This window comes from Opisthocomus hoazin, chromosome 1, assembly GCF_030867145.1.
Source record: "Opisthocomus hoazin isolate bOpiHoa1 chromosome 1, bOpiHoa1.hap1, whole genome shotgun sequence".
NCBI lineage: Eukaryota > Metazoa > Chordata > Aves > Opisthocomiformes > Opisthocomidae > Opisthocomus > Opisthocomus hoazin.
Window position 1 is genome coordinate 71355042 of NC_134414.1, and position 26327 is coordinate 71381368.

Genomic DNA, 26327 nt, shown 5'->3' on the forward strand with positions numbered 1-26327 from the left:
ACTCTTTAGTTGTGAACCACATCTGTAAGTAGTTTTCCATTAACCGAAGACTATTAGTGGATATTCTTGTGTACAATACTTCTCAAATTTTCTGTGTATTGATTAAACTTCTCTCAAAAAATAAAAGGTCATCTAATGTAGTGGTATTTCAGGAGGGAGCGGAGTTCACATAAATGCTTTATAACATTGAACAGTTCCTTAGACTGCTGAAAGCTCAGTTTTAATGACAGTTGTCTTTATATGAGAACTCTCCATGCTGTCTTGCCTGTACTGTCTCTTTCAAGTGAACTCTACTATTCACATGCTCCATCCCAAACAGCCTGGGTAAAGCACCATTGTGACTTGACTTGCTTTCATTCTGGTCTGTAAGCTAGCTAGCTCTTAACCTTTCAACGTGTCCTTGTCACTGGCTCCCTTATGAACACTCTGGAGGGGCACCTACTGCAGTTTAGGAACCACAGACGTAAGCTCCTGAAAAATGATCAAATGTACAAAATTAAGATGGGAAATCCATAACTGTTAGTGTAAAATAGATAACATGCATGCAAGCACACTGTGTGATGTCACCTCAACTGTGAAGGATATTTCCTTTTGTCTTTCATCAGTAAGACAGCCAGTAACTTTCAGCTATGCTTTTATAGGTCTTCAGTGCTTATACGAGAAAGTATGTGATTGCCCTTCAAGGATGAGGGACTCTGAAGTTCCAAGTCCAGATTTTACCAATTTAAGACCAACTCAATTTCTAAGAAAGGTAGTTTAAAACCATGGGAGAACCTCATCAGTTAACCTATCTGTATGCTGTTGTACTAACAAATATCCTGTCATAAAGCCCTGAATAAGATGGCAGCTTGAAATAACCAGGGAAGTCTTAAGGTTCATATTATTTCCTTCCAAAGGTAAACTTTACTGTGCATTACCAGAGGTTTCCTGGTGTCAGCAAGATAATTTTATTCCAGTACAGAGGGATATTTCTTGTATATTGTGGTGTCACTGTGGAATGTGATTAATGCTTTGTCTGCTTAATGAAAAATGGTATCTAGACAGACCTTGACCAGACAAAAATGCTCTTTTGATTTGATGTGTTAATTCAATTATGATTTTGACAATGCCTTACAAAAAGTGTGTGTTGAAATAATAAAATACAAAAATTTATGTCTTTTGGATTGTACATGCAGTTTGCTATGTTCTAGAGGTAGTGACCTTTGTGAGGTGGATCCTTATGCTGATCTAACTTTTAGCTACTTCAGCTGCCATGGGTGTTAGCCTTTCAAGTAGCTGTTGTGTGCCCTTCATTGAATTTTTCATAAGACAGTGATGCAGCATGGCAAAATATCAACTGGTAGAAAGTCTTAGCACTTCAAATGAGAAGCAAAAAGTAATTGAATTGGCGGGGAGTTCGCTTTTTTCTTTAAAAATTATTCACATTTTGCAATTATTTACTGATTAGTAGAACTGCTATGTCAAAAGGAAAGTAAGTTAAATTACGCAGCAGTAGCAGTTAGCAGAACTTGCTGAGAAACAACTTTTCCTTCTGAAATAGGATAACAAAAGGGTTTTATTTTTTGAGACAGGTAAATTACAAAATTTCTTAATGTGAAACTTCCTTAAGGTCCAAGCTTCATGGTTTTGTGCTGGGTGTATCCCAGTCAGTATGCTAAACAGTATCTATATGTGCTTTGCAGTATGTGCATGTGCCTGGCCAGCTAAGAATTGTCAAGGGTCCATCTAGCGCAATATGTTGTCACCAGAAGTAGATGCTTAGGGAAGAATGCAAGAACAAGTAAGCATAGAGTGATACTTCCCCCAAATACTCTCTTAATATTTGCTGCTCTGTGACTTAGACATTTGTGATCCAAAAGTGGTGATTTTGTATTCAGTAATTGCTTAATAGATTTCTCCTCTGTGAATGTCTTCAGTACTTTTTGAGACCATGTAAATTTTCAGAATACATAGTTAAGGCACAGTTAAACTGTAGAAACATTTGCCAAAAGAAACTATGAACCTTTGTTTCGAAACTCCTACTTAATAATTTCAGTTCATGTTCCAAATCCTTGAATCTGAGAACAACCATTATCCCCTGTCCGTCTTGATTCTGTTAGTGATCTTCCGCCATATTTCTTTCCAGGCTGAGTAACCTTAGTCTGTTCAGTAATTGCTTGTGTGGAAGCTAGTCCATACCTTTGCCACGATTTGATCTGTACCTTTTCCCAAGCCAGCTGTAGAGTTCTGAAGATGCAGAAATGCACAGAGCATTCAATGTGTAGGCAAACTATAGATTTGTGCAGTGGCACAGAGATATTTTTAGCTTTTTATTCGTTTGTTAATAATTTCTAACATTCAAATTCCTTTTCCTGGCGCTGATCTGATACCTTTATAGATCTGCTATGCTTCAAGGATCTGATTCATTTGTAGACAAAAGTAGGTACTTGCATCTCCTGTTCTAGCTGAATCAGTGAACTGAAGACTGATTGGATGTGTACATTTGTCTCTTGAACAGAGGGGAAGGTCATATAGAAAATAAATCTTTTGAGGCAACAATATGGAGTTCTGTAAGAACATGTTTAATTACTTCTGCTTACTGCTTTTGGCATACAACCTAAAGAATGGACCACCAGGAAAAAAAAATAAATTCAGAGATGCCAAGATAGGAATAGCCTTTTGAATTAGAGATCAGAGACTTCCTGATGTGTCAGACAGCCAACAAACTTAGAAACCCCGGGTACATGCTGCAAGAGTACTGATTACTTTTTCTATACCACCCATAGAGAAAGCTGGGTTAGAGAAACTTAAAAATCTTTTACTCTTCTGTTCACTCAGTGGGTAATCAATATGTAGTGTTTTGCCTTGATGATCCTGTCTTGCTGCAAACTTTTAGTGTCATAGTTTCACAAGGAGAAATTTTTACAGCTACAAAAGATACTTGTGCCTGGGTCACTAATATAACTGGAAGCAGTGGGGCCTAAGCTCCCTGAAGATATGGAAGAGTAGCAGGATAGGACTCTTAAGTGAAATGCAAGACTGAATCTACAGCGGATGCAGAACTGTTACTTCAAGAATTTGCACTAAAGCGAAGAGCTTTCATTCAAATAAATTTGATATGAAATTATGAAATGTTGACTTGTTGCTTTATTGCCTTTGCTTCCTATTAAAGAAGCAATAAGGTGAACTTGGATGAGGAAACATTACTACTATTAACTCCTGCTTTGAAATGCTATACAGCTATATTCGTGGACCAGAAGGGTTCCCAGTTCTGTTTTACAGATAATACTATCTGCTGTTGTCTGCATGGTTCCTTGGGACTTCTCATCAAACACTGATCCAAACATTGATTTGTATGACAGTAGCTGGAAATAATAATGCTGCATGTTAAGAATCCTATAAATTGGAAGGGAAGCCTTAGCTGACTTTGGTGCTAATCTGATTAATTGTGAGTCATCTCAATTGCATGACTAATAGTTAAGTAGTTCTGGCCTGTTTCAGTTGAAATGTTCCTTTCTTCCAGCGAAAATTCATGCGCTTGTGCTATACGTCTTTCCTGTAGCACTTGCTTAATGTCATTATAAAAACATAAAGACTGGGAGGGATCTGATTTCGTATTTTGTTGCCACATTTAGAAGAAATTTTGATACTGAAGCTTCAGGAAATAATAAAATGCCTCCACCAAGATGAGCCACTTGAAAGCCAGAGGAGACCGAGGCTGTTCCACAGCTCTCCAAGGTGATGCTTCATAACTGGAAGGATTTGTCTGGCCCCTGTAGGGCCATGACGTAGCAGTTTCAAGATGAGGAGTTCAAACACAGCCCTAAGCAATGACATTAGAAAGTCAAAAAAGCATCCAAAGCGCACAGTGGGAACCAGCATGGTCATGTGTTTGTGAAGCTGATAAATATTTGTGTAGCATGCCACATGGAAGCAGAGAGGGTGGGTAGACACAAATGCATAGGGGACAGGAAATGTTGTGTGCCTTGTGCTGTAACATGGAGCTCCAAGCTTGTGCCCAAGTAATCCACTGACTCCCAGCCATACTGCCTGAAGCAGAAGGTCAGATCCTATGCTGCAAGTGTTAAACAAGTTTGTCCAGCCATGCCAAAGGGGCAGGAGCTATTAGTACTGAAGAGTAAAGGCGCTTGATCGGCAGTCAGTCTCAAATGCTTCTGAATCGGTTGGACTCTGTTGCCAGCTCAGGGATAGCAATACTTGTGAGCATGCAGTTCTTCCAGGCATGATAATACAATTTCATTTTGTGGACAACTGCCAGCGCCTAGAGAGAGCAAGGAAGAGCTGTTAGCTTGTGAAGATCCTGCTCAGGGTGGGATTTCCAGGACAAAGGCTCTCTGCAACCTCCTGTGTGTTCCCAGGAGAAGCCATCTACCCTTCCTCTGACTCAGCCTGGGATTATTAGTGATCTCTTATTCTACACTAGTAATCCCGGGCTAACAGAGCCTTAAAGTTAATTTTTTCATATATGTACGGAGTCTGCATGCAGCGAGAGAGAAGTGGAAGAAAGGAAGGAAAGCAAGCAGGTCCAAACCCAAGACCAGGGAGGACAAGTATAATTCCCCTCACTTCCCATATGAGAAAGTGAAGCTTGCTCACTCTTGCACACATTCTTATACACTTTATTCCATTTTCCTAATGTTCTCTGTGACTTCTGTCTTTAGTCAGTCATCCTTGCTGGAAGTTTTTTTTTAAATTCTAATTAGGTAATTTAGATGCTGGGGGATGTCTTTGTCAGAGGAGATCCTGAAGATGCAGTCCCTATTTGATAAGATCAAGAGTAGTTGAAGGACTACTAAAGATAGGCTTGCTTCTTCGTAATAGTTGTTGGTAAAATAGAATTTTTATCTTTAAGGATCCCTCTGACACAATATGTATGCTTGTTCGTTCAAATGTGTGGACACCATTTGAACTAATTTCCCCAAATCAGTTTCATTTTTGCACTCTGAGTGTATGTGTGGCTTAGCCACATGCAAAAGCCCTACATGTAACAGAGCTTAGTGATCACTGTGATGTGAGCCACCCTACATGATGCTGTGTGGAGAAACAGGGGTCTCTCCCTCAACAGAGTGATAAACACTGTGCAGGTGGCATGCATGTTAATGCTTTCATTAAAATATAGTTGATTAGGTGTTTCTACATTCATTCCAAATTGCCCTAAACATTGTGAAGTGCTTTTCAAAATTTGATGCATATTACTATTCCAATTTTATTGAGTCATGTAAGCACAGAAGTCTGAAGTTTTTTGCTTGAAGTTGAAGAGCTGAGACTGATTTAATACGTCAAAGAACATAGATCGGTTCTGCTACAAACTTCCTATGTGGTTATAAGCAGGGTCATTTGAGATAGACAAGTCCTACTCTTGACTCAGTTATTAGGATTTCAGCTAATTGATTTCCTTTTTACATGCGCTTTGCTATAGTTTTCTCTGCCAGTTCTCTAATAGTTAGACAAGTTGCATTTCAAAGAAAGTAACCTTTTTATAAATAAAACTGATTTTAAAGAAATTGTCAAACTTTTGATCAGACCTTTACCAGCTGTTCTGTTGAAGGGGATAACTATGTGTGTGTAATATATGTAATACTTAAGTTGTTTTAATAGCATAATATAGAAGGTATTATATGTAAAATGTTATGTGCATATATACATACACATACAGTCCAGTTCTTAAGCTGGCAGCTTTAAGAATGTATTGTCTTTGCTAATGGATAGGTACTATATAAATCTGTATATTAAAAATACTGAATTCAATATGGTCATGTTCAAGTTTTGTGTATGCATCTTGATGTGTTGAAAGACAAACTTTGAAAAACTACATGAAGTGACTGCAAGATTATTGTTCAGCTTTTAGCAGTTCTTCCTTGAATTTATTATCTTCAGGATGGATTCTGTTTTGCAGAAGGAATGAAAATCAGCATAGCAAGATGTCTACAAACCAAGATTGAAACAACATAGTAGATGTTTTTGATGGAATGGTTTTAAGCATTTACAAGAAATAGGGAAAGGTTGAGGGAAAGGAGTGAAATCAGAGCAGGTTAGCAGAGAAATGTTGACTATTTAAAACAAATAAGCTGTGAGAAACTGAGGTGTTGACAGAACTCAACACAATTATAGAGTGCTTTTTTCTTACAGCTCCAGCTTCTGATGTCAAGTGATTACTTAAACTCTCATTTTACCTAAGAAAATATCCACTTCTTAGGACAGGAAGTGAAACTTGAAATGTGAGCCAGAATTCTGGCATACAGATATCAAATGAAAAGGTCAAAATACAGTCTTCAAAGAAACTAAACCATTGTTAAGAACACCTTAAAGCCATTGTACAGCACGACGGCTACGACTTGGTCACCATCACAGAAACGTGGTGGGACAAGCTTGCATGACTGGCATGATGTCATGGATGGCTATAGACTCTTTAGGAAAGACAGGCCAACAAGGAGAGGTGGTGGAGTTTCTTCCTCACATATAGAGCAACTCTATATGTGAGGGAGCAACTGGAATGCATTGAGCTTTTCCTGGGGGCAGATGAAGAAGGAGTTGAGAGTTTATGGGTTAGAATTAAGGGACAGCCTCATGTGGGTGATGTTATTGTGGGTGTGTACTACAGGCCACCTGACCAAGAGGAGGAAGTTGATGAGGCCTTCTACAGGCAGCTGCAAGCAGCCTCACAGTCCCAGGCCGTGGTTTTCATGGGGGACTTCAACCACCCTGACATCAGCTGGGAAGACCACACAGCTAGGCAGGCGCAATCCAGGAGGTTCCTACAGAGCATCAATGATAACTTTCTGATGCAAGTAGTGGAGGAACCAACAAGGAAAGGTGCTGTGCTGGACCTTGTACTAGCAAACAAGGAGGGACTGGTGGAGGATGTGAAGGTTGGAGGTAGACTTGGCTGCAGTGACCATGAAATGGTGGAGTTCAGGATCCTGCGTGGAGGAAGCAGGGTGATAAGCAGGATCAAAACCTTGGACCTCAGGAGGGCTGACTTTGGGCTCTTCAAGGACCTACTTAGAGGAATCCCGTGGGCCAGGGCCCTCGAAGGTAGGGGGGTCCAAGAGTGCTGGTCGCTGTTTAAACGTCACTTCTTCTATGCTCGGGAGCGATGCATCCACCTGAGTAAGAAATCTAGAAAAGGAGGCAGGAGACCAGCATGGATGAGCTTCTAGCGGAGATCAGGTGGAAGAGAAAAGTCCATGGAATACGGAAAGAGGGACAGGCCACTTGGGAAGAATACAGGAATGTTGCCAGAGTATGCAGAGATGCAACGAGGAAGGCCAAGGCCCACATGGAATTGAAGCTGGCAAGGGATGTCAGAAACGACACGAAGGGCTTCAAGTACATCAGTAGCAAAAGGAAGGCTAGGGACAATGTGGGGCCGCTGCTGAATGAGGCGAGTGTCCTGTTGATGGAGGATGCAGAGAAGACAGAGCTACTGAATGCCTTCTTAGCTTCAGTCTTCACTGCCAGGGCAGGCCCTCAGGAATCGCAGGTCCTGGAGGCAAGAGAAGAAGCCTACAGAGAGGATGACTTTCGCTTGGTTGAGGAGGACAGCGTGAGGGATCATTTAAGCAATCTGAATGCCCACAAATCCATGGGCCCCGATGGAATGAACCCACGAGTACTGAGGGAGCTGGCAAATGTCATTGCTGAGCCACTCTCCATCATCTGTGAAAGATCTTGGAGGACAGGAGAGGTGCCCGAGGACTGGAGAAAGGCCAATGTCGCTCCAATCTTCAAAAAGGGCAAGAAGGAGGACCCAGGGAACTACAGGCCGGTCAGCCTCACCTCCATCCTAGGAAAGATGATGGGGCAACTCATTCTTAGAGGTCTTCATCAAGCAAGTGGAGGAAAAGAAGGTTATCAGGAGTAGTCAACATGGATTCACCAAAGGGAAATCATGCCTGACCAATCTGATAGCTTTCTACGGTGGCGTGACTGGCTGGGTAGATGAGGGGAGAGCAGTGGATGTTGTCTGCCTAGACTTCAGCAAGGCTTTCGACCCTGTCTCACATAACATCCTCCTAGGGAAGCTCAGGAAGTGTGGGCTGGATGAGTGGTCAGTGAGGTGGATTGAGAACTGGCTGAATGGCAGAACTCAGAGGGTTGTCATCAGTGGCGTTGAGTCTAGTTGGAGGCCTGTAACTAGTGGTGTCCCCCAGGGGTCAGTACTGGGCCCAGTCTTGTTCACCTTCTTCATCAACGACCTGGATGAAGAGTTAGAGTGTACCCTCAGCAGGTTTGCTGATGACACCAAACTGGGAGGTGTGGTGGATACACTGGCAGGCTGTGCTGCCATTCAGCGTGACCTGGATAGGCTGGAAAGTTGGGCAGAGAGGAACCTGATGAGGTTCAACAAAGGCAAGTGCAGGGTCCTGCACCTGGGGAGGAACAACCCCATGCATCAGTACAGGCTTGGGGCACACCTGCTGGAGAGCAGCTGTGCTGAGAGGGACCTGGGAGTGCTGGTGGATGACAGGTTGACCATGAGCCAGCAGTGTGCCCTGGCTGCCAAAAAGGCCAATGGGATCCTGGGATGCATCAAGAGGAGCGTGGCCAGCAGGTCAAGGATGGTTCTCCTTCCCCTCTACTCTGCCCTAGTGAGGCCTCATCTGGAGTACTGTGTCCAGTTCTGGGCTCCCCAGTTCAAGAAAGATGAAGAGCTACTGGAGAGAGTCCAGCGGAGGGCTACAAGGATGATGAGGGGACTGGAGCATCTCTCCTACGAGGAGAGGCTGAGGGGGCTGGGCTTGTTCAGCCTGGAGAAGGCTGCGAGGGGACCTAATAAATGCCTATAAATATCTTAAGGGTGGGTGTCAGGAGGATGGGGCCAGACTCTTTTCAGTGGTGCCCAGTGACAGGACAAGGGGCAATGGGCACAAACTGAAGCACAGGAAGTTCCGTCTGAACGTGAGGAAGAACTTCTTCCCTCTGAGGGTGACGGAGCACTGGAACAGGCTGCCCAGGGAGGTTGTGGAGTCTCCTTCTCTGGAGATATTCAAGACCCGCCTGGACAAGGTCCTGTGCAGCCTGCTGTAGGTGACCCTGCTTCGGCAGGGGGGTTGGACCAGATGATCCCCAGAGGTCCCTTCCAACCCCTACCATTCTGTGATTCTGTGATTTTTGAATTCATGGGACTGGCTCTAACAAGGAGGTGTTGGAGCTGGAAGCAACATTGCATTAGCAAAGATGATGCAAGAACTGGTGAGATGGAGCAGGGGCGTGAGCAGGAGTACTGCAGATGTGCATATGAGTAGTCCAAGCACATGATTACAGAAATACAGCAGAACTGCAAGTGCTATCATGATTATAAATGGAAAGAAAATCTACTTGTGCTGTTTTGAGTCCAGACACGCTTATGTTACAGTTCCTTGCACAGTGTTTCAGATGCATCTGTTTGCACAATGTGTTCATCTCTTGGATGAATACTGAGCTACTACTTGCTGTCTGACGTATTATCTGCTGCATGCAGAAGACTTGTACGTGCTCTGGCCTCTAAGTCTTTTGCAGCAGTTGAAAAAGATCAGTTAGGATTTCGCCAGCTTAAAAGCTTCAAGCGCGTAACTATTTGAATAATCTTAATTCCTTCAATGAGTTATTGTGAAGAAAGGTAGTTAATATATACATAAGGTGCTGTCAGAATTTACGAAGAGCGTGACTAGAAACTATCTGAAGAAGAGAGATGGTATTAACTCTCTATCTGGACACAGTAATCTGAGGTATTCACTATCTTAATTTTTAATGTCTCTTCTTTTCTTTGAAGATTTTTATTTTGTCCCTGCCTAACCAGGGTAGAGAAACTGTCTTGAATGCAGTCAGGAGATAAATCTTGTTCTGACTGGCAACTTACTCTGTTGTTTCTCCTGGGAGCGATTATTGTGGCTAAACATTAATCATCCATTTGTAGATACTGCTCTGAGCTCCTGATGGCTGCGGTGGAGGGGAGCGGGTGGGTGTCTGTCTAGACATCTTAGTGGTCTGTCTTTCTGGCCTAAACACCTTCAAAAATGGTTACTTCTCCTTTGAAGAACGAGCAGAATAAAGATGTACTTTGTATGTCTGAAACCCAGGGTAATAAAGTGCTGAAAGTCTGTCAGATTGTTTGATAATAAGTTCTGTGAGTTAAAAGAAGCATGAGATTGAAGTAACACCTCTCAGACTGTGAAAGTGATCTGCTCCCAGGTTATTCACATTTATTCAGGGAAGAGAGCTGCTGATCAAAGGTAGAGCTGTGGGAAAGACCACTGCTTGACAAGGAGAGCTGTGAACTGAGGTTGAAATATGAGGAGACTCAGATACTAAGCGTAAAGGTGAACATTAAACCTTTTTATAGATTGTTGTTTTAACTAATTTACTTGACTTCCTCAATTGGATGTTTTAAATGTCTAGGCTGACAACAGTATGCTGTCACCATATAAGTAGTCAATAACCTGCTAGGAGATTTGAAATGGAAGTTCTTGAATAAAAAAAGTACATTTGTATTTTATGAATGGCGATTTGGGGAGCTTGGAGAAGTCATCAAACTTTTAACAGTCAAAAAACCCCTTTAACATGGAATAAACACTTGTTCTATCAAAAGAGCTAAATGTGAAAATGTGAACGAAAGTTTTTTGCCAAAACCTCTATTCATTTTTCATTCTGAGCAGGCAGAGATTCATAAAAATAAATGCATGAGATTAGAAAACAGAGATAGCTTGCCTGATAATCAAAGTTAATGATGAAAATATAAAATTACTATTGTAGAACAGAGTCTAGATTCTCATATGTCATAACAGTGGCTTTGAAGGATCGGGGCTGTTGTGCAAGGAAAAATAATCAAGCCTAACCAGTTCTCTCCAAAAATTCCAAGATAAGTCGCGGGGCAGTGGGCAGTGTAAGCCGCATTCCAGCCTGATGAAAAGTATTCTGATTGCAAGATGAGAGCACTTGACTTTCCAGCTGGTGCATGTATGCCTGCTTGAGTTCTGGCTTCCTCACAGGTGATTTATTATTGAGGTAACTGTTAAGCAGGAGAAGTGTTTACTTAGGACATATTTAGAATATATACTGATTTTTGGCACATGATAGAAGAACATTCTGTTCTTATGTCTTGCACGTGTCCAGGCTTTAACTCCCAACAAGTAAGAAGATTACTCTGTATAATAAAGCAGAAGTTTCAGGTAAAGCTAAGGCATGCTTCTCGAGGGTCCTTTTCATCTGCAGATGAAATAGAGGTATTATCCTTCTAGAGCTCTGGGTGTCTTTGCTTTTGGGGCCAAATTCGGAAGATGTCTAACTCATGGCATAATTTGTGTATGGGCAAGTGTCAGTGCAATCTAGCAAGAAGAGATAAGGCACATTTGTAGCAGAGCAAATAAGTTAGGAGAAGCTTCTTTGCCCGTCTCCTTTGAAATGAAAGTTCCCTTGGAGTTGGCATTTTATTATGTGTCAAATGATAATTTGTATAATAAGATGATACAGTGTTAGTTTTCTCAAGCCATTTTTCGCACCTTTTCACATAGTTCTAGCTGACATTTTTACATGTGTTCAAATAAGCAATCCTTGCAAATTTTTTTGGAGCTACAGAGTAAGCTGTGTAAAAAGAGTGTGGTTGAACCTGCTGCAGGGAAGGGGCTAGGAGATGTAAGGTCCTTTCTCAATTTTATCTGATTTTTTTCCTTTGAAGTTTTTGCATTTTCTGTCTGCACTTTTATATACTGTTTCTTATGTCATTTTATTAAACTGTAGATAATTTGCAAGATCAGTGGAGAAACATGCAGCTGTTTTCTCTTATTCACTGCTATAGTTTATTTTGAGGAGTACGTTTGCATCCAAGCCAAGGAACAGAAGAGGGGTTGACAACTTTTATATGGTCAAATTGCAATGGCTGCATAGTTAACTCTGAGTGCCACCTACCTCCTCAAGTCATGCATACAAAATGGAAGTGAATTAGAGGTGCTGTTTGAAGTGACTAAGATGTTTTTAAAATCTGTTGATGGCTTAAATAAACTTCTGTGACTAGATCTCTGAAGAAGCATTGTTGCTAGTCAAAAATTATTTCAGTCCCTAGTACCAAGATTATCACAGTTCAGAAAATTGATACAATTCCAAGAATATGTGATTGCCAATTTAAGATTTCATTTTAATAACTTATTAAACAAAGTAGCAAAAATACTCCTACCTCTTGTTTAATTTAATCTTGAATTGTTAATTATGAATTTGTTTGATTTTTAGAACATAGAATGTGCGTAATACTTCTCTTACGAACACTGATAATTTGTGCATTTATTTTCAGTACACTTTTTGGAACTTTGTACCGAAAAATTTGTTTGAGCAATTCAGAAGAATAGCTAACTTCTATTTTCTCATTATTTTCCTTGTTCAGGTAAGCTATTCCCATTTTTCAGTAGATTTCTGGACCATTCCTAAAAAACAAAGGAGTTGAAAAAGTCTTAAAAATACACTGGTTTTGATGACTGAGGAGGTAAATGGTTGAGCCTGGGCAGCCTTTCACACTGATGTGACAAAAGGAGTTTTATTTCATTTCCAGGTTATAAATGTGAATGTAACCTAAAGGGAAATTGACACTATCACTGGTTTGATGGCAGGATATCTCCTGATAAAATTGAAAAGACGAGTGTTGTCTTTATTTTATAGTAAACAAACATCCAGATTGGTAAAAACATTGTTATAAATTATGTTGATGGTAAACTTTAGTTAATTTTGCTAAATATTGTATTTTTTATAACAGAATGATGCCTTGGCAGAAACTTTCCAACTACACTGTCATCAAAGCCTGTAGAGAAACCAAAATATAGATGCTTATGCCATGCTTGCTTAGGGTGATACATAAATATTTGGGTTTGTAATTTTTACTTCAGATCACTAGTTTGCTTCTTTCTAGGTGACTTCATTCTGAACCATTCACAATTGCTTAAATATCTTAAGCAATAAAAATCTTACTAAGTGAAAAGTTGTATTACTTTGCATGCCAGATTGTGTAGAAAGAAAAGCTATGCAGATTTCCAGGGCAATTTAGATTTTCTTATCATTTGAACTCCCTCTGTGGATTCTGACTCTTTGTTTATAATTGCAGAAGCCCCAGCTCAGTATTTCAGGATTTGCTCCTTGCATGCATAAGAACAGCTGTATTGTATAACGTGTGAAAATGGTGCCATGCTAATTTCTTACGCTGCTCAGTAATTTTGCCTCCAAAGCTGCAGCTTTCCAGTCTGGTACTTACTTAAACTCTTGCAAGCAAATATTTTTACTAGGCATTAACATCTGAATGTATTATAGTTATCCTTCAAATTTTGTTGGTACAGTATATATTCTTAAAATTGTATTAGAGTACTGTTCTTTTTAATTAAAGTTCCTTGGTGAAAAGATTACGTGAAACATCTTGCTTGAAAAATTGACTGCTTACATTCACAAAAGTATAACCAGAAAATATTTGTTCCTTTTGTTGCAGTTAATTATTGATACACCTACTAGTCCAGTTACAAGTGGACTTCCGCTTTTATTTGTCATCACTGTAACAGCTATCAAACAGGTGGGTAATTTAGTGAGCAAAAGTAAAACTAAAGAGAACGTGATTATTTGGTTTGCATTTCAATTTTCCCTGTCGTCTTACGTTAAACAGTCTTAGGGCAATGCATAAAAAATGATGGTGATGGATTTTGACAGAGTAATTTTATTTTTGTTTCTGTAGTTTAAGTAGAATTGGTTGTCGTATGATGATGTCTCACTAATTCAACACTAGCTTCTAAATTATTTTATAATTTTTATGTCCTTGTGTTCCAAGGAGTCATTTACATTCTTGTGCTCACTTAGCACACTTCAGCTTTTGTTTGTTTGTTTCTAAATAGCTGTCCACATCCTATTATGTTTTTCCATAATGACTGAAAGTGATTTCAGTAAGAACTACAAAAACTTGTAAGATAAATCTACTCTTACCTTTGAGGTTTCCTTAGCCTTTACACTATTGAACAGATAATAAAACTTATTTTGGTTCAAGTCTTTAGTATGTGTTGGTTATAATCTCCAGTTCATAATGATAGCTGCAGTGCTTTCTACAGATTGGCATTGAACAGACATTATTGTATCCTCGAATTTTTTATGTGAAAATTAACCCGTAAAATTGAAATATTTTTTAGAAATCTGTTCTTGCCACATGATCAAGTATAGAAGATCCTAACAGAAGTTGTTCTGTCAAAATAGAATTGTATAATACAGGTATAGAAATGAACAGGGTTGCCATTTCACTTTCAAGTTAGTTCTGCCAGAAGGAAAAGATTAAGGTAGTTTTTCACCTGATACCCTAGTGCTGCAGTTGACACGGGCACTTACATGTAGATGGGATCTTACTGAAATTAGCGGAATCTCAGATTAATAAAGAACTTTTAATTGATGTGGGGATACTACAGTCAGATCTGCATGTCATTAGAGCTTCTGTTACGAAAGATTTGGTCTGCATCAGGAATGAGCTTATGATTGCCCTTTTGTTGGTTTATCCAGAGCTAAATTTGTTGACTGTGTGCGTTTCAGGCTAGCTGCAGGACAGAGGAAAGCTGATCTCGCATGAACCTTGCTAGTGCAAAGTTAATTCATAAAAAATTTTCCTAAAGTTGAACTAGCAAGTAAGTTTATAAGCAGTAGTCTGCATTCAATGCCTACAATACTCTTCTGCATTTACTGTACCATCTCACCATAGCCACAGAGTAGTTTCTAAAAATCTGGGCTCCTAAAGTAATAGTCACAAATAATGGTCTTTACAGTGTTTCTGTTACATGTTTGGCTTTTTGCCTTGAGCCCAATGTAATGATATTTGCTCCTGCAGAACAGCTGTCAGTGTAAGAATTCAGTGGCACAGTGAGTTCCCTTTCATGGTTGAGTCTTCACTGTGTTTCTGGGTCTAGATACCAACCTTCATGTGAATGGAACATGAATATGGAAGGAATATCTGTGCAAACAGCTTGCCTTTCAGCATCTTTTGTTGGGCTGCTCAAAGCAGTTAGCACTATTAGTTGAGTCTTCACTGTGTCTCTGGGTCTAGACACCAACCTTTCTTCCCTTCATTTCAGTGAATGGAACGTGAATATGGAAGGAATATCTGTGCAAACAGCTTGCCTTTCAGCATCTTTTGCTGGGCTGCTCAAAGCAGTTTGCACTACTCATGGGCATAAAAAAGATTTCTCATGTCATGCTTCCAAAAAACAGTTGTCTTTTTGGGGAAAAAAAAAACCAAACCATGAAGTAGTTGAACATCAAGACTGTTTCTAGCTCGGAGTGCTCCTCATTGTAGCTCAAAAGTTGTGGGGGGGGTCTTTATGTCTTATGTACCTATGATGGACTATGATGATTGAAACAATGACTAACAAAAATGAGGATGTGGTGTGTTGACCCTGGCCAGGAGCCAAACACCCACCTGGCCTCTAACTCACTCCCATGTCCTGTGGAAAATAGAGGGAAGGTGAAAAGACTTGTGTATTGTGTTAGTGACACTTTGGTAGGGAAAGCAACAGCTGTGCACACAAGCCAAGCAAAATAAGGAATTCATTCACTGCTTCCCATCAGCAGGCAGATGTCCAGTCCCTTCCCGGAAAGCAGGGCCTCAGCACATGCTTAGGAGGACAAATGCCGTCACCACAAACGACCCCTTTCTGCCTGCTTTTCCTGAGCTTTTCTTGCGAAGCGCAGTGTCATATGGTGTGGAATATCCCCTTGGTCAGTTTGGGTCTGCTGTCCAGGCAGTGTCCCCTTCCAGCCCCTTGCCCCACCCCCAGCCTACTGGCCTGGTTTTGGTGTGTGGGGAGGTTGGAGAGAAAGCCATGGTGCCGTGCAAGCGTTGTTCAGCAGTAGCCAAAATGCTGGGGTGTAACCAATGCTGTTTCAGCCCCAGGTACAAAGCACAGCAGTGTATGGGCTGCTGTGAAGAAAGTTAACGGCATTCCAACCAGACCCAGAAGAGAGGGTAATTGTTCCTTAATAGTATAACTGATTACTTTCGCAGTCTTTATGTTAAATGCAGAATTTTCCTTCACTAGTTTTCAAAGAAACTATGGAGAGCAGTGTTTCCATTTCTTTACAGTGCTAACTATACAGTTGAGTATATTCTGTAGTAGAATTCAGCTCTTGCTGGTGAGCAAAAGTTGTTGTTCGTGCAATAGGTAGTATTTTAGGTGTGGCTTTTCCACTTTCAATGTTTATTTGCTATATATTATAGCTTTTATATTTATCTTAATAATATATTAATATTATATTAATTATATTAAAATATATAGTAAAATTATATTAATATATTTTTATTATAGCTTTTATATGTTACACTTCAGAGTCTTACTGTGGTTTGGCAGTGGCCTACCAGAGCCTGGATTATGACATACTGTGCCAGTACTGCAGTTATATTTATCTCCTTGAGTCTTTCTCCTGCTAACTGGTGTAGACCGTGGGACCTGCTTGAGGAGCTGTACCAGCCCCTGGAAGTACATTACACTAAAGTTATAAAGACTCCGTGAGTTCCCAGATTATCTCTGAGAGCATCCAAGGCAGTGATGCTTTTGTTCTAGATGGAATTTTCAAATGTGCTCAAGAGTTAGGTGTAAAAAAGCTATGGAATACAAGTGATATTTTCCATCTCTTAATCACTGGTGTCTTTGTCAATCCCAATCTTTATCCCATGGCAGGACCTTTTGAATGGAAAGTTGCAGATTCTCTGTCCTTTGTTTGTATAAAACACAATTTCATAGGATAATTTGAGCAATCAAAATAGGTAACTCTGCAAAGCCTCTTGAAATAAAATTCTTCAGGATTGTATATATCATATATAGGGTTAAAAAGTTGGACATAATTGTATGACAATCAAGAAATATGACGACCTTCAGTCGTGTCGTCACTTTATGATCTTTTAGTATGAAGTCCCAGTCTTCCAAAATACAGTTTCTACACTTTTAGCTTCTCAGCAACTGTTTCTGTGTTTTGCACTTATTCAAGACTCAACAGAGCATAAGCAAGAGATGATCACTTAAATACCAGAAATTGTTCTACACTTTGTAAACATCCCTATTCATAAAAATGTCTTCATTAAAATATAACTTTGACTAATTATAATCGCTCTTTTTCGTAGGTCCAACATGACTGTATTACTGATGTGTATCACATTTTCATTTGTTCTAGTGATAATATTTTCTTTTTTTTCCATATCTTGATCAAGGATAATTTTTTAAATTTTTGTTGCAAGCTAGAGCTGCTCTGTCTCTTTATAGCCAAATGTGCATCACTGTGTCATTCCATTTCACTGTTTTCTAGGGTTATGAAGATTGGCTTCGACATAAAGCTGACAATGCCATGAACCAATGCCCTGTTCATTTCATTCAACATGGTAAACTGGTTAGAAAGCAAAGCCGAAAATTAAGAGTAAGTAACTATGACTTAGCGGATTTTAGGAGTCAAGCTTTACTTTATGCTTCTTGTAAATCAATTTCTACAGAAATGTAGTGTGATAATGTTTTAGCATTGATTATATTTAATGGAGATTAGACCTACTATAGACTAATTTTTAATTTAATGCCTCTGAATAAAGTACTTTTAGAAGCTAGGTAAGTTTCTGCTTTGTCTTTGCTTTGTGAACTCCTTTCGTAACTGTTCCTTTCATTTTCCTTTTTTTAACTTGGAATTTCACCCATGATTTGTCTCTTGTCTTTTCTTCATATTCCAAATAAAAATAATGAAGTACCATGTAACAGGAATTTGTATTCCGTTAATTACTCTATTGCCCATATTTTCTCAATTTCTCCCCTATTCTTTGCCTTTCAGAGACTGTATTTTGAGCAACTAAATGATAGGAGAGACAGGCTTAGGAAGCATTTGCATGGAAAGGGATATCTGCTGTGTATGAGTAAATGGGTAAAATTCTCTTATCAGTATTGCATGAGAAAACAGAGTAGATCGTATAACAGTAGACCCTTCTGCACCTATAGCCTGTGAAAATTTGATTAAAGAAAGGAAAAAGAGATTTGCTAAGAGATGAGGTATCTTTGTCACAGAACCACAGACTGTTTGAAGTTGGCAGGCACCTCTGGAGGCCATCTGGTTCAACCCCGTGTTTGAGCAGGGACAGCGAGAGCCGGTTGCCCAGGACCATGTCCAGAGAGGTTTTGAATATCTCCAAGGAGGGAGACTGCACAACCTCCCTGGGCAACCTGTGCCAGTGCTCTGTCAGCCTCACGGTGAAGATGAGATGGACCCTCCTGTGTTTCAGGTTGTGCCCACTGCTTCTGGTGCTGTCACTGGGTACCACTGAAAAGAGCCTGGCTCTGTACTCTTGGCACCTTTAGCCGACGCAGTGGCAAATGTTGTTAGAACACCTGTTAAATTTTATTGAGAAGATGCTTTTTGCTAGTACTTTTAATTGTTTGGGGCTTTTTTTCTTATTTCTGCCTTTTTTCTTTTGCAAATTGTTTAGATTATTGACTTCTGTTTTAATAGGCTGTTGTATTATAAATTGCTCCTGGCTTGCAGGGTGACTTGCATGCAGTGGTTTACAGAGAGAATTTTGCTAGATTGATTAATTAATACATAATAAGCGTCATTCAGCACTATGATCTGTGAAAATGAAAAGCAAGAGGACTCTGGTCTTTGAGTTTTACCTAATAACTCACTTTCTGATGTGTAAATGTTTTCGGTGACAACTTAAAAAAAACTCCAGACATAGTGGGCATTTTTTCTCATGCTTTGTTCTTGTAGTGACACTTTACTGTCAGGAGGTGTTTGTTCATTAAACTGGCCTCCCAGCTTTCCCTCTGACCAGATTCAATGTTCTGAAGAATTCTGATTATTCCTTTTATGGCATCTGTAGAGGTGATTAAACTTGCAGTAATATCGCTGTGTTTTAGGTAGTTGATAATTAAATCGGTGTTTTCAGTGGTAAAGAGAGCTAGTAAAATCAAAATAGTTATGTGGTGTTCTTACAGTTTGTTCTAGGAATAGGTAGATTGTGTCACCTAACAGTTTATTCAGGATAATTTCCTAACAGTATTTTGTCTGGTTATGGTGAAATCCTCACTTTCAGGGTTTTATTATAATTTATAATGTCACTGCCTTTCATAATTAATGATTTTGTGGAGAAAAGGCACGTCCTCTTAAAGACTCATCTTGGAAGAATAAGGCAATTTAAGCAGTAGTCTGGTCCATCAGGCTCCGCTGCTCTTCGGGATAAAGGCTCTGTATTGTTTCAGCCTGGCTCCAGCCAAGACAGTCACTGCCTCTGGTTCCAAACCTACCCCTTCTCTGCCTCACTAGGTATCTTCACTTCCCTGGGTCTGCAGAATGATACCTAAGAAGTCATTTAATCAAAAGGAAATATAAGAGAATTAATCCCTTTCTAAATTTGAACAGGCCAAGACTTTTTTGTTATTGGTTAAAAGTGCATCTTTTTCTCCCTAGAAATGGAGTAGCCAATTGTTATTATGCTGTTTTAATACATCTCTAATTTTTGTTCAAAGACTGAAAATCAGTAAACCATACAGCTCCACTGCTGCACTAGGAAGTTACAATTTTCAAAAAGATACCATCATTTACACAAAAAATGGAAAAGATCTTATTGAAGTTTCTGTTAATTTTTCATACCTGATTGTTGCAGGTGTGCTTAGCAACTTGCATTCTCCTGTGCCATATCTAAGTCTGCAGTTTTTCATTGCTACTGGTTAAAAAAAAACCTTTTTCATATTTACAAGAAGTTAAACCTCATTTATTATCATCATGCTAGTTCTTCAATACATGTTAGTAAATCTTACCTAAGCTGTCACAATTTTATGTGTTACTGTTGCTGATTGTTATCAGACTACTTTGCTTAACTAGAATTAACTGGCTCCGGCCAACTGGTAAGGATGTTGGAGTTTAGCTTTATAAGTGTATCATGAAAACAACAATTAAGCTGAATCTTATGGTAATGAATTATGACATTGAAGTATATTGAACAGGTGTTGAGCTATACGAAATATTGCAAAAATTACATATTTTGATGGGATTTTAATTGAAACTTTGATATTCTTAAAACATGTACTATATCTTTGCCGTTTGTTCATTTTTTAATATTCCTTTGTGAAAGATGACCTCCAAAAATGTATCAAAGGCTATTTTTCTCGAATGGTTTACAGTAATATTTTGCATTTATAGTTGGCTGTGGCTGGTGACACTCTTTAACACACCATAAGATACTACCTAAGTTTGCATGAATAAAGCTTGATTTGCTCACCTTTAAACATGGATGAAAATAGGACAGACTTCTAGTCATAAATTCTGCTGAAAATGTATCCCATTTTCATTGGCAGACTTGGAATTCTTAGCTTTTTCAGCTATCCCTAATTATAATATTCAGAGCTAGATGCTTCTCCTCAAGAGCCAACTAGAGTAGCTCACATCTCCAGCTGCTTTTGGAATGTTTTGTTGTATTTAGTCTGTAAACAAGGATAGTATTTTCCATCTCTCAAATAACATTGCAAAACCTAAGAAGACAGTACTTGCAAAGTGGTTATTCTGGGAGGAAAGGTAGTACGCAGGAAACCTCAAGTCATTCCACAAAGTGTAATTCAGTTTTTCAGAGATATTTCTGTAGTTCTTTACTCCTATGGTAAAATCCTGGTGTAAATAAAAATGGATGAATTTTCAAAATACTTGAGTGAACCTAGGTTTTAGTTTTGAAATCTGAGATTTGGGCTGTTACACAAATCATAAACACATTGTATTTTGTTGTGGTTTTCCGCTAGGTTGGAGACATTGTGATGGTAAAAGAAGATGAAACATTCCCATGTGACTTAATATTTCTATCAAGTAGTAGAGGAGACGGAACATGTTTTGTTACAACGGCTAGTTTGGATGGTGAATCCAGTCATAAAGTAATTAAATGTTCTACATTTTCTTTTCAAGGCAAAGTTTGCATGTATTTTTTTGTATGGATCACAATGTGACTTCATGCTTGTATGTGTGAGCAGATGTACTAACTTGTGTAACTTATGTTTCTACCAATTAACTTCATTTCTCTTAAAGTATCATTATTTTATGGGAAGTTTTCAAATGTATTTATTTGTGATTTTGTATGTGTCCAGTGTAGACATGCAGATTACAGAGATAATGCACAAACCTTTTTGTAGTTAAATGATTTCAGTGACCTGATTTGTGAGTACACTGCAAGGTACTTGCATGTAATGTAAGAAGATGCCCAGTTAGGAGCATTTGAACGTGCATCTTACTTGAACTATGAGCTCTTCTGTAAAAGTTAGTAAATCTGTTTTGTGCTGAACTGAAGTATATGTGCAGATTAATGTCTTGTACATCAGTCATTACTTTTTTTATTTACACCTTTTTATTCATTCCAGACTCACTATGCTGTTCAAGATACAAAGGCATTTCACAGTGAACAAGAAATTGATGCACTGCATGCTACCATTGAATGTGAACAACCTCAGCCTGATCTTTATAAGTAAGAAAATAATTCTTACCTGTTTCATTTAAGGTACCCTAATAATACCTTATAAGAATGTCATAATGGAAAGATACTGGCTGCATCTGGCTGGTTAGAGTGGGCCTGAGAGTGAGCTTGAAGTCAGGTTAATCTTCCATCCATGCTCCTTTCCTGCAGGTAATTCACTGATCTGCTGTAGGGCAGTGGTCTCCAAAGGGGCTTGCACAAGACAATGCACTGGGGTGCACGATGAAAATTTTAGAACGTCTATGCCTGTTTATTTTTTTTAATCTAAAAAGTAAGAAAGAAATAAAGCTTTACTAGTAATGTACTTGTTGACACTGGCACTCTTACTCAGTCTGTATGTCAGAGTCCCATGTCACATACATACAGTTTGTGAGGAGTCTCTGGGGAAAGAGAGAGTGTTCTGCAGCGTGGAAAGGTTGTCGGTGCCACCATCACTCGTTCCTTTGCTTTCAGCGTATTGCAAAGTATCGCAGTTTGTCTGCCCATGTAAGTAGATCTAGAGATTTGTTATCTAGTTTTAACTAAAGTAACCCTCACAAAATGGTAAAGTGGCTTAAAATGATTCCCGCAAAGAAACTGCAGATTGACGATAATGCTAACAATGCAAGCACAAGTAAATAACAAGAAAAAGGCAAACGCTTCTGCTCCTGGTACAAGCTCTTGATCAGCCACATTGCAAGGTAAAACCAGTACCAATCTAATCGGATTTAACAAGAAGTCGGCCAGAAAAATTTTAAATTGTCAGGGCTATTTGAAATATGGATTTACATCTGCTGTTGTTACCGATGAACGTCACCACATGTACTTTTAGGTATTAGCTAGTGATAGTATGAAGCCATCATGATTAGCAAGACATTTAAAAACTAAGCATCTAGAACATGAAGAACCACCTCTACGGTTTTTTAGCAGTGTTTAAAGTCATGCAATACTCAATATTTTACAAAAATACAACATTTCATTAAAATTAACGATAGATTTGTAGAAGCCTCTTCTGAGGTTTCTTCCTTGATACTGAAAGACAGAAAGCCACATAGCATTGAGGAAACACTTGTTCTTCCTGCTGCAGTAAAAACAGCAGAAACAATGCACAGAAAACAATATGGTGACAAACTAAAATGCAATCTTTTGTCAGCAAATGCTGTTGGAAGAAGCAGAGAAAATGCTGCTTATTTCTGAGGTATGGAGGTATCTCCGTTCCCTGATCTCAGTGCACAAGGAATGAGAAATAAAGAAAGTATTGGTCTAGAAAACTGATTCCATGAATGGTTTGATCGTTTTTTAAATATCTGGCTTACAAAGTGAATGGTTGGAAGTTGAAGCTCACGCCATTAAAGATGGTGGAATTTGTTGGGACAGCTGTTGACACGTGAATAATGAGAACACGTATTGGTAGACAGCTTCCGTATCTGCTAATTTTTACTTAGCACTTTACCTCTCAGCAGACCACAGTGATGAATCTTTCTTTCCAAAGACACAGGGTGATTTTACATCATGATGAATCATAACAAGCTGTACAATGTCTTTAGATGTGGCTCTGGTGTGTTGTATATTCTCTCAGCAACCAGGTCACTGTTCCTCTGAGCCTGAGAGATTCCCTTCCAGGTTAACAGACCCACCAGCTTCCCACAGTTTCGTCTGCCACTGAAAATCCTAATGTCCTGCTTAATCCCTTTTGATTTGAGGTTATCCACTTGGATCATGTTATTGCAAATACAGTGTACTGGGTCTGGCTGGAATGGAGTAAATTTTCTTCATAGCAGCCCATGTGGTGTGGTGTTTTTGGTTTGTGACTGAAACAGAATAGCACACCAGTGTTTTTGGTATTGCTGAGCAGTGCTTGCACAGTGTCAAGGCTGTCTCTGTGTCTTGCTTTGCCCTTCCAGTGAGGAGACTGGGGGTGGGCAAGAGGCTGGGAGCAGTCACAGCCAGGACGGCTGACCTCAGTTGACCAGGGGGATATTCTGTGCCATATGATGTCATGCTCAGCAGCAAAACGAGGGGGTAGTCTTTCCAAAGTAGCTGTTGCTTGGAGACTGGCTGGGCATCGGTCTGCTTATGGGAGGTGGTGAGTGGTTGCCTTTGTGTCACTTGGGGTTTCTTCCCTCATTTGTTAAACTGTCATTATCTCACTTTTGCTTTGCTGATTCTCTCCCCTGTCCTGCTGGGGAGGGAATGAGCAAGAGGCCGGTGGGTGCTTAGTTGCTATCCAAGCTCAACCCGCCACATACGGATAAAACGTACTCAGAGATATTCAGAGGGAAAATTGCTTATTGGGTTTATGGTTTTGGTTTGGTTTTAACTCAGTTGTAGGATTTGAGTTTTGTAAAGGATAGTAATTACCCGGGCTTACCTCAGATAATTTAGAGAATAAGATTTCTTGTTATTTATTGCTGATGGGTCTACTTAGAATATTTATTCCTAATTTTATAATCTCTTGCATCTTTTTATATGCAAACTATACACTGGCTTACGGTTCTGTGTATTTTTGTGTTTACACATTTTAAATATATCCGTATGTATCTCTGTGTTCTTGTTTATGTTCTGGATAATTAGAGCATGTTCAGCTGGAAACTGCTCACTCTGATAAATACTTTCTAGAAAATATTTCTCAGTCTATTCTCACATGTATTTTTAAAGGTGAGAGTAATTTGTTATTAAATATGTATGTGTGGTAAATATATCTGTATACAGACAGAAGTATATGTTCCTGTAATGTACATTAAAAAACATGAAATAATGGGATATATGCATAAGAACACACGAATTAGCAGTACTGTTAAACTACTTTTATATTTCCCTTGCAGATTTGTTGGTCGCATAAATGTTTACCACGATAGGAATGAGCCTACTGCAAGGTAGGGAAAAATCCAGAGTTTCTACACATTTAAAACATTTTCAGGGTTGAATAAGTATCAGTAATGAGAATTAGCTTTGGTTCACCAACATTGTGCTGCCTAGTCTTATTGAGAGAATATTTTTCTCTTAGAAATTTCCAGACTGTTGTTTCATATATCATAAATATTTCATCTTTTAATCAGATAAAGTATTTTTATGTCTCTATTCAACTTCAATTTTTATTTAACACGTATTTAGTTTGTAAGTGATGTTGATAGGTATTTGATAGTACTTGTACAATATTGCCCCATTAGCATGGGGTCTTGGTAGTGCACTAAACAATATTAATAGTATCATTTGTGTATTTTTCTCATTTTTCTTTTTAGAAATTGAAGAGTGTGAACATGCCAAATACCATCTTTGGTTTTACTAAGGGTGTTTGTACATTTGTCTAAAATGGCCACAATGTTGTGTGTGTTCAGGAGGGCAACATCAGGGAAATGCATTTTGTATGTGGTGTAGAAGATAGCGATTTGTTACCCTGGGTCTGACACCTAGAAGGGTCTGCCTCCTGTGCTAATAGGTGTCATTCTGAAGGGAGTGTGGTGCTTTGAGCAGTCTGTAGTCCAGGACATTCCTTGTCCAGCAAATAGAGAAGAAAAACAAAACAGTACAAAAGAGGCACAAGTCTTCTGTGTTTTCTACCCTAGGATCTTCTGTCTACCAGCAAGGAAGAGACTTGCTGTACCTGATTTTGTTCAGGTCCTTGCCAAAAAAGGGACAAAGCAATAAGAGGGAAAGCTGCTCGCTCGGGTGATATCCTAGACCTCAGCATGTGGGGAGTTATTCCATTCTGGCTAAGTGCCTTCCTAACCTCAGTGTGTCCGTAGATACATGATTTTCTATCACAGTCTACTATGAAAACTGTCCTTTTTGCTTATTTCACTTTAAAGATTTTTTTGTCTAATAAAGTTGGTTGGAAGTGGAGAAAATACCTTTTTAATCTCAACAACAATAGACTGATCTGTGTATAACACATGACAAAAAACCCTGTGTGTTTTAGATGCATTGGTATAAGACTTGAATTGTGAAATTATGAGCTTAATTATAGGCATCTATATTTTTTAATTTCCACTTAAAATCTTTAAGTATGCCTAGTAATTTTGTTACACAAAATAAAAAAGGTTGAGTAAAACTAATTTTCTGTTTTACGTGGCTTCCAAATAAGTCTTCTGTTTCTCTCTAAATGCTTGTCTTTTGCAATACTTAACTTTTGCAGGCCGTTAGGATCTGAAAATCTGCTTCTTAGAGGAGCCACTTTAAAGAATACAGAAAAAATCTTTGGTAAATATTTCTATTGATTATTTAAATGGACCCTGAAGTCATAACCAAACATCAAACAAGGTTACAACCCTACAGTTACTACTGAATGTATGATTTCTATTGAATTGCTTCATTTACAACTTTTTATAAGGTTTACTGTTTCTATAATTGCAGTAAGGTAACTATTAGGAGGAAAGGCTGAGGGAGCTGGGCTTGTTTAGCCTGCAGAAGAGAAGGCTGAGAGGGGCCTTATAAATGCCTATAAATATCTTAAGGGTGGGTGTCAGGAGGCTGGGGCCAGACTCTTTTTAGTGGTGCCCAGCGACAGGACAAGGGGCAACGGGCACAAACTGAAGCACAGGAAGTTCCATCTGAACTTGAGGAAGAACTTCTTCACTCTGAGGGTGATGGAGCACAGGAACAGGCTGCCCAGAGGGGTTATGGGGTCTCCTTCTCTGGAGATATTCAAGACCCGCCTGGACAAGGTCCTGTGCAGCCTGCTGTAGGTGACCCTGCTTCGGCAGGGGGTTGGACTAGATGATCCCCAGAGGTCCCTTCCAACCCCTACCATTCTGTGATTCTGTGATTGATGAAGTGCAATGACTATAGAGATTTTTGGGAGGGGGATTTTATAGTTTAGTCTTCAAGGGTTAGTAAAGGTGACTCAACAAGATGACTCAACTTCATGTAAATATATGGCTTTTGAAGAAGC

General features: G+C 39.3%; 1 protein-coding gene across 5 annotated transcripts in view; it reads left to right on the forward strand.

The window, feature by feature from the left end:
* ATP11A (ATPase phospholipid transporting 11A) overlaps positions 1 to 26327 on the forward strand; it is a 138781-nt gene that overhangs the window by 69338 nt on the left and 43116 nt on the right. For 4 of the 5 annotated variants that reach the window (XM_075424899.1, XM_075424908.1, XM_075424927.1 and 1 more), the window contains exons 3-9: positions 12266 to 12355; positions 13442 to 13522; positions 17278 to 17385; positions 20736 to 20864; positions 21345 to 21448; positions 24262 to 24312; positions 25572 to 25636. In XM_075424899.1, coding sequence (XP_075281014.1) covers positions 12266 to 12355; positions 13442 to 13522; positions 17278 to 17385; positions 20736 to 20864; positions 21345 to 21448; positions 24262 to 24312; positions 25572 to 25636 — 628 coding nt within the window. The remainder of the gene's footprint in view (positions 1 to 12265; positions 12356 to 13441; positions 13523 to 17277; positions 17386 to 20735; positions 20865 to 21344; positions 21449 to 24261; positions 24313 to 25571; positions 25637 to 26327) is intronic. The other variant, XM_075424918.1, reaches the window with a different exon arrangement.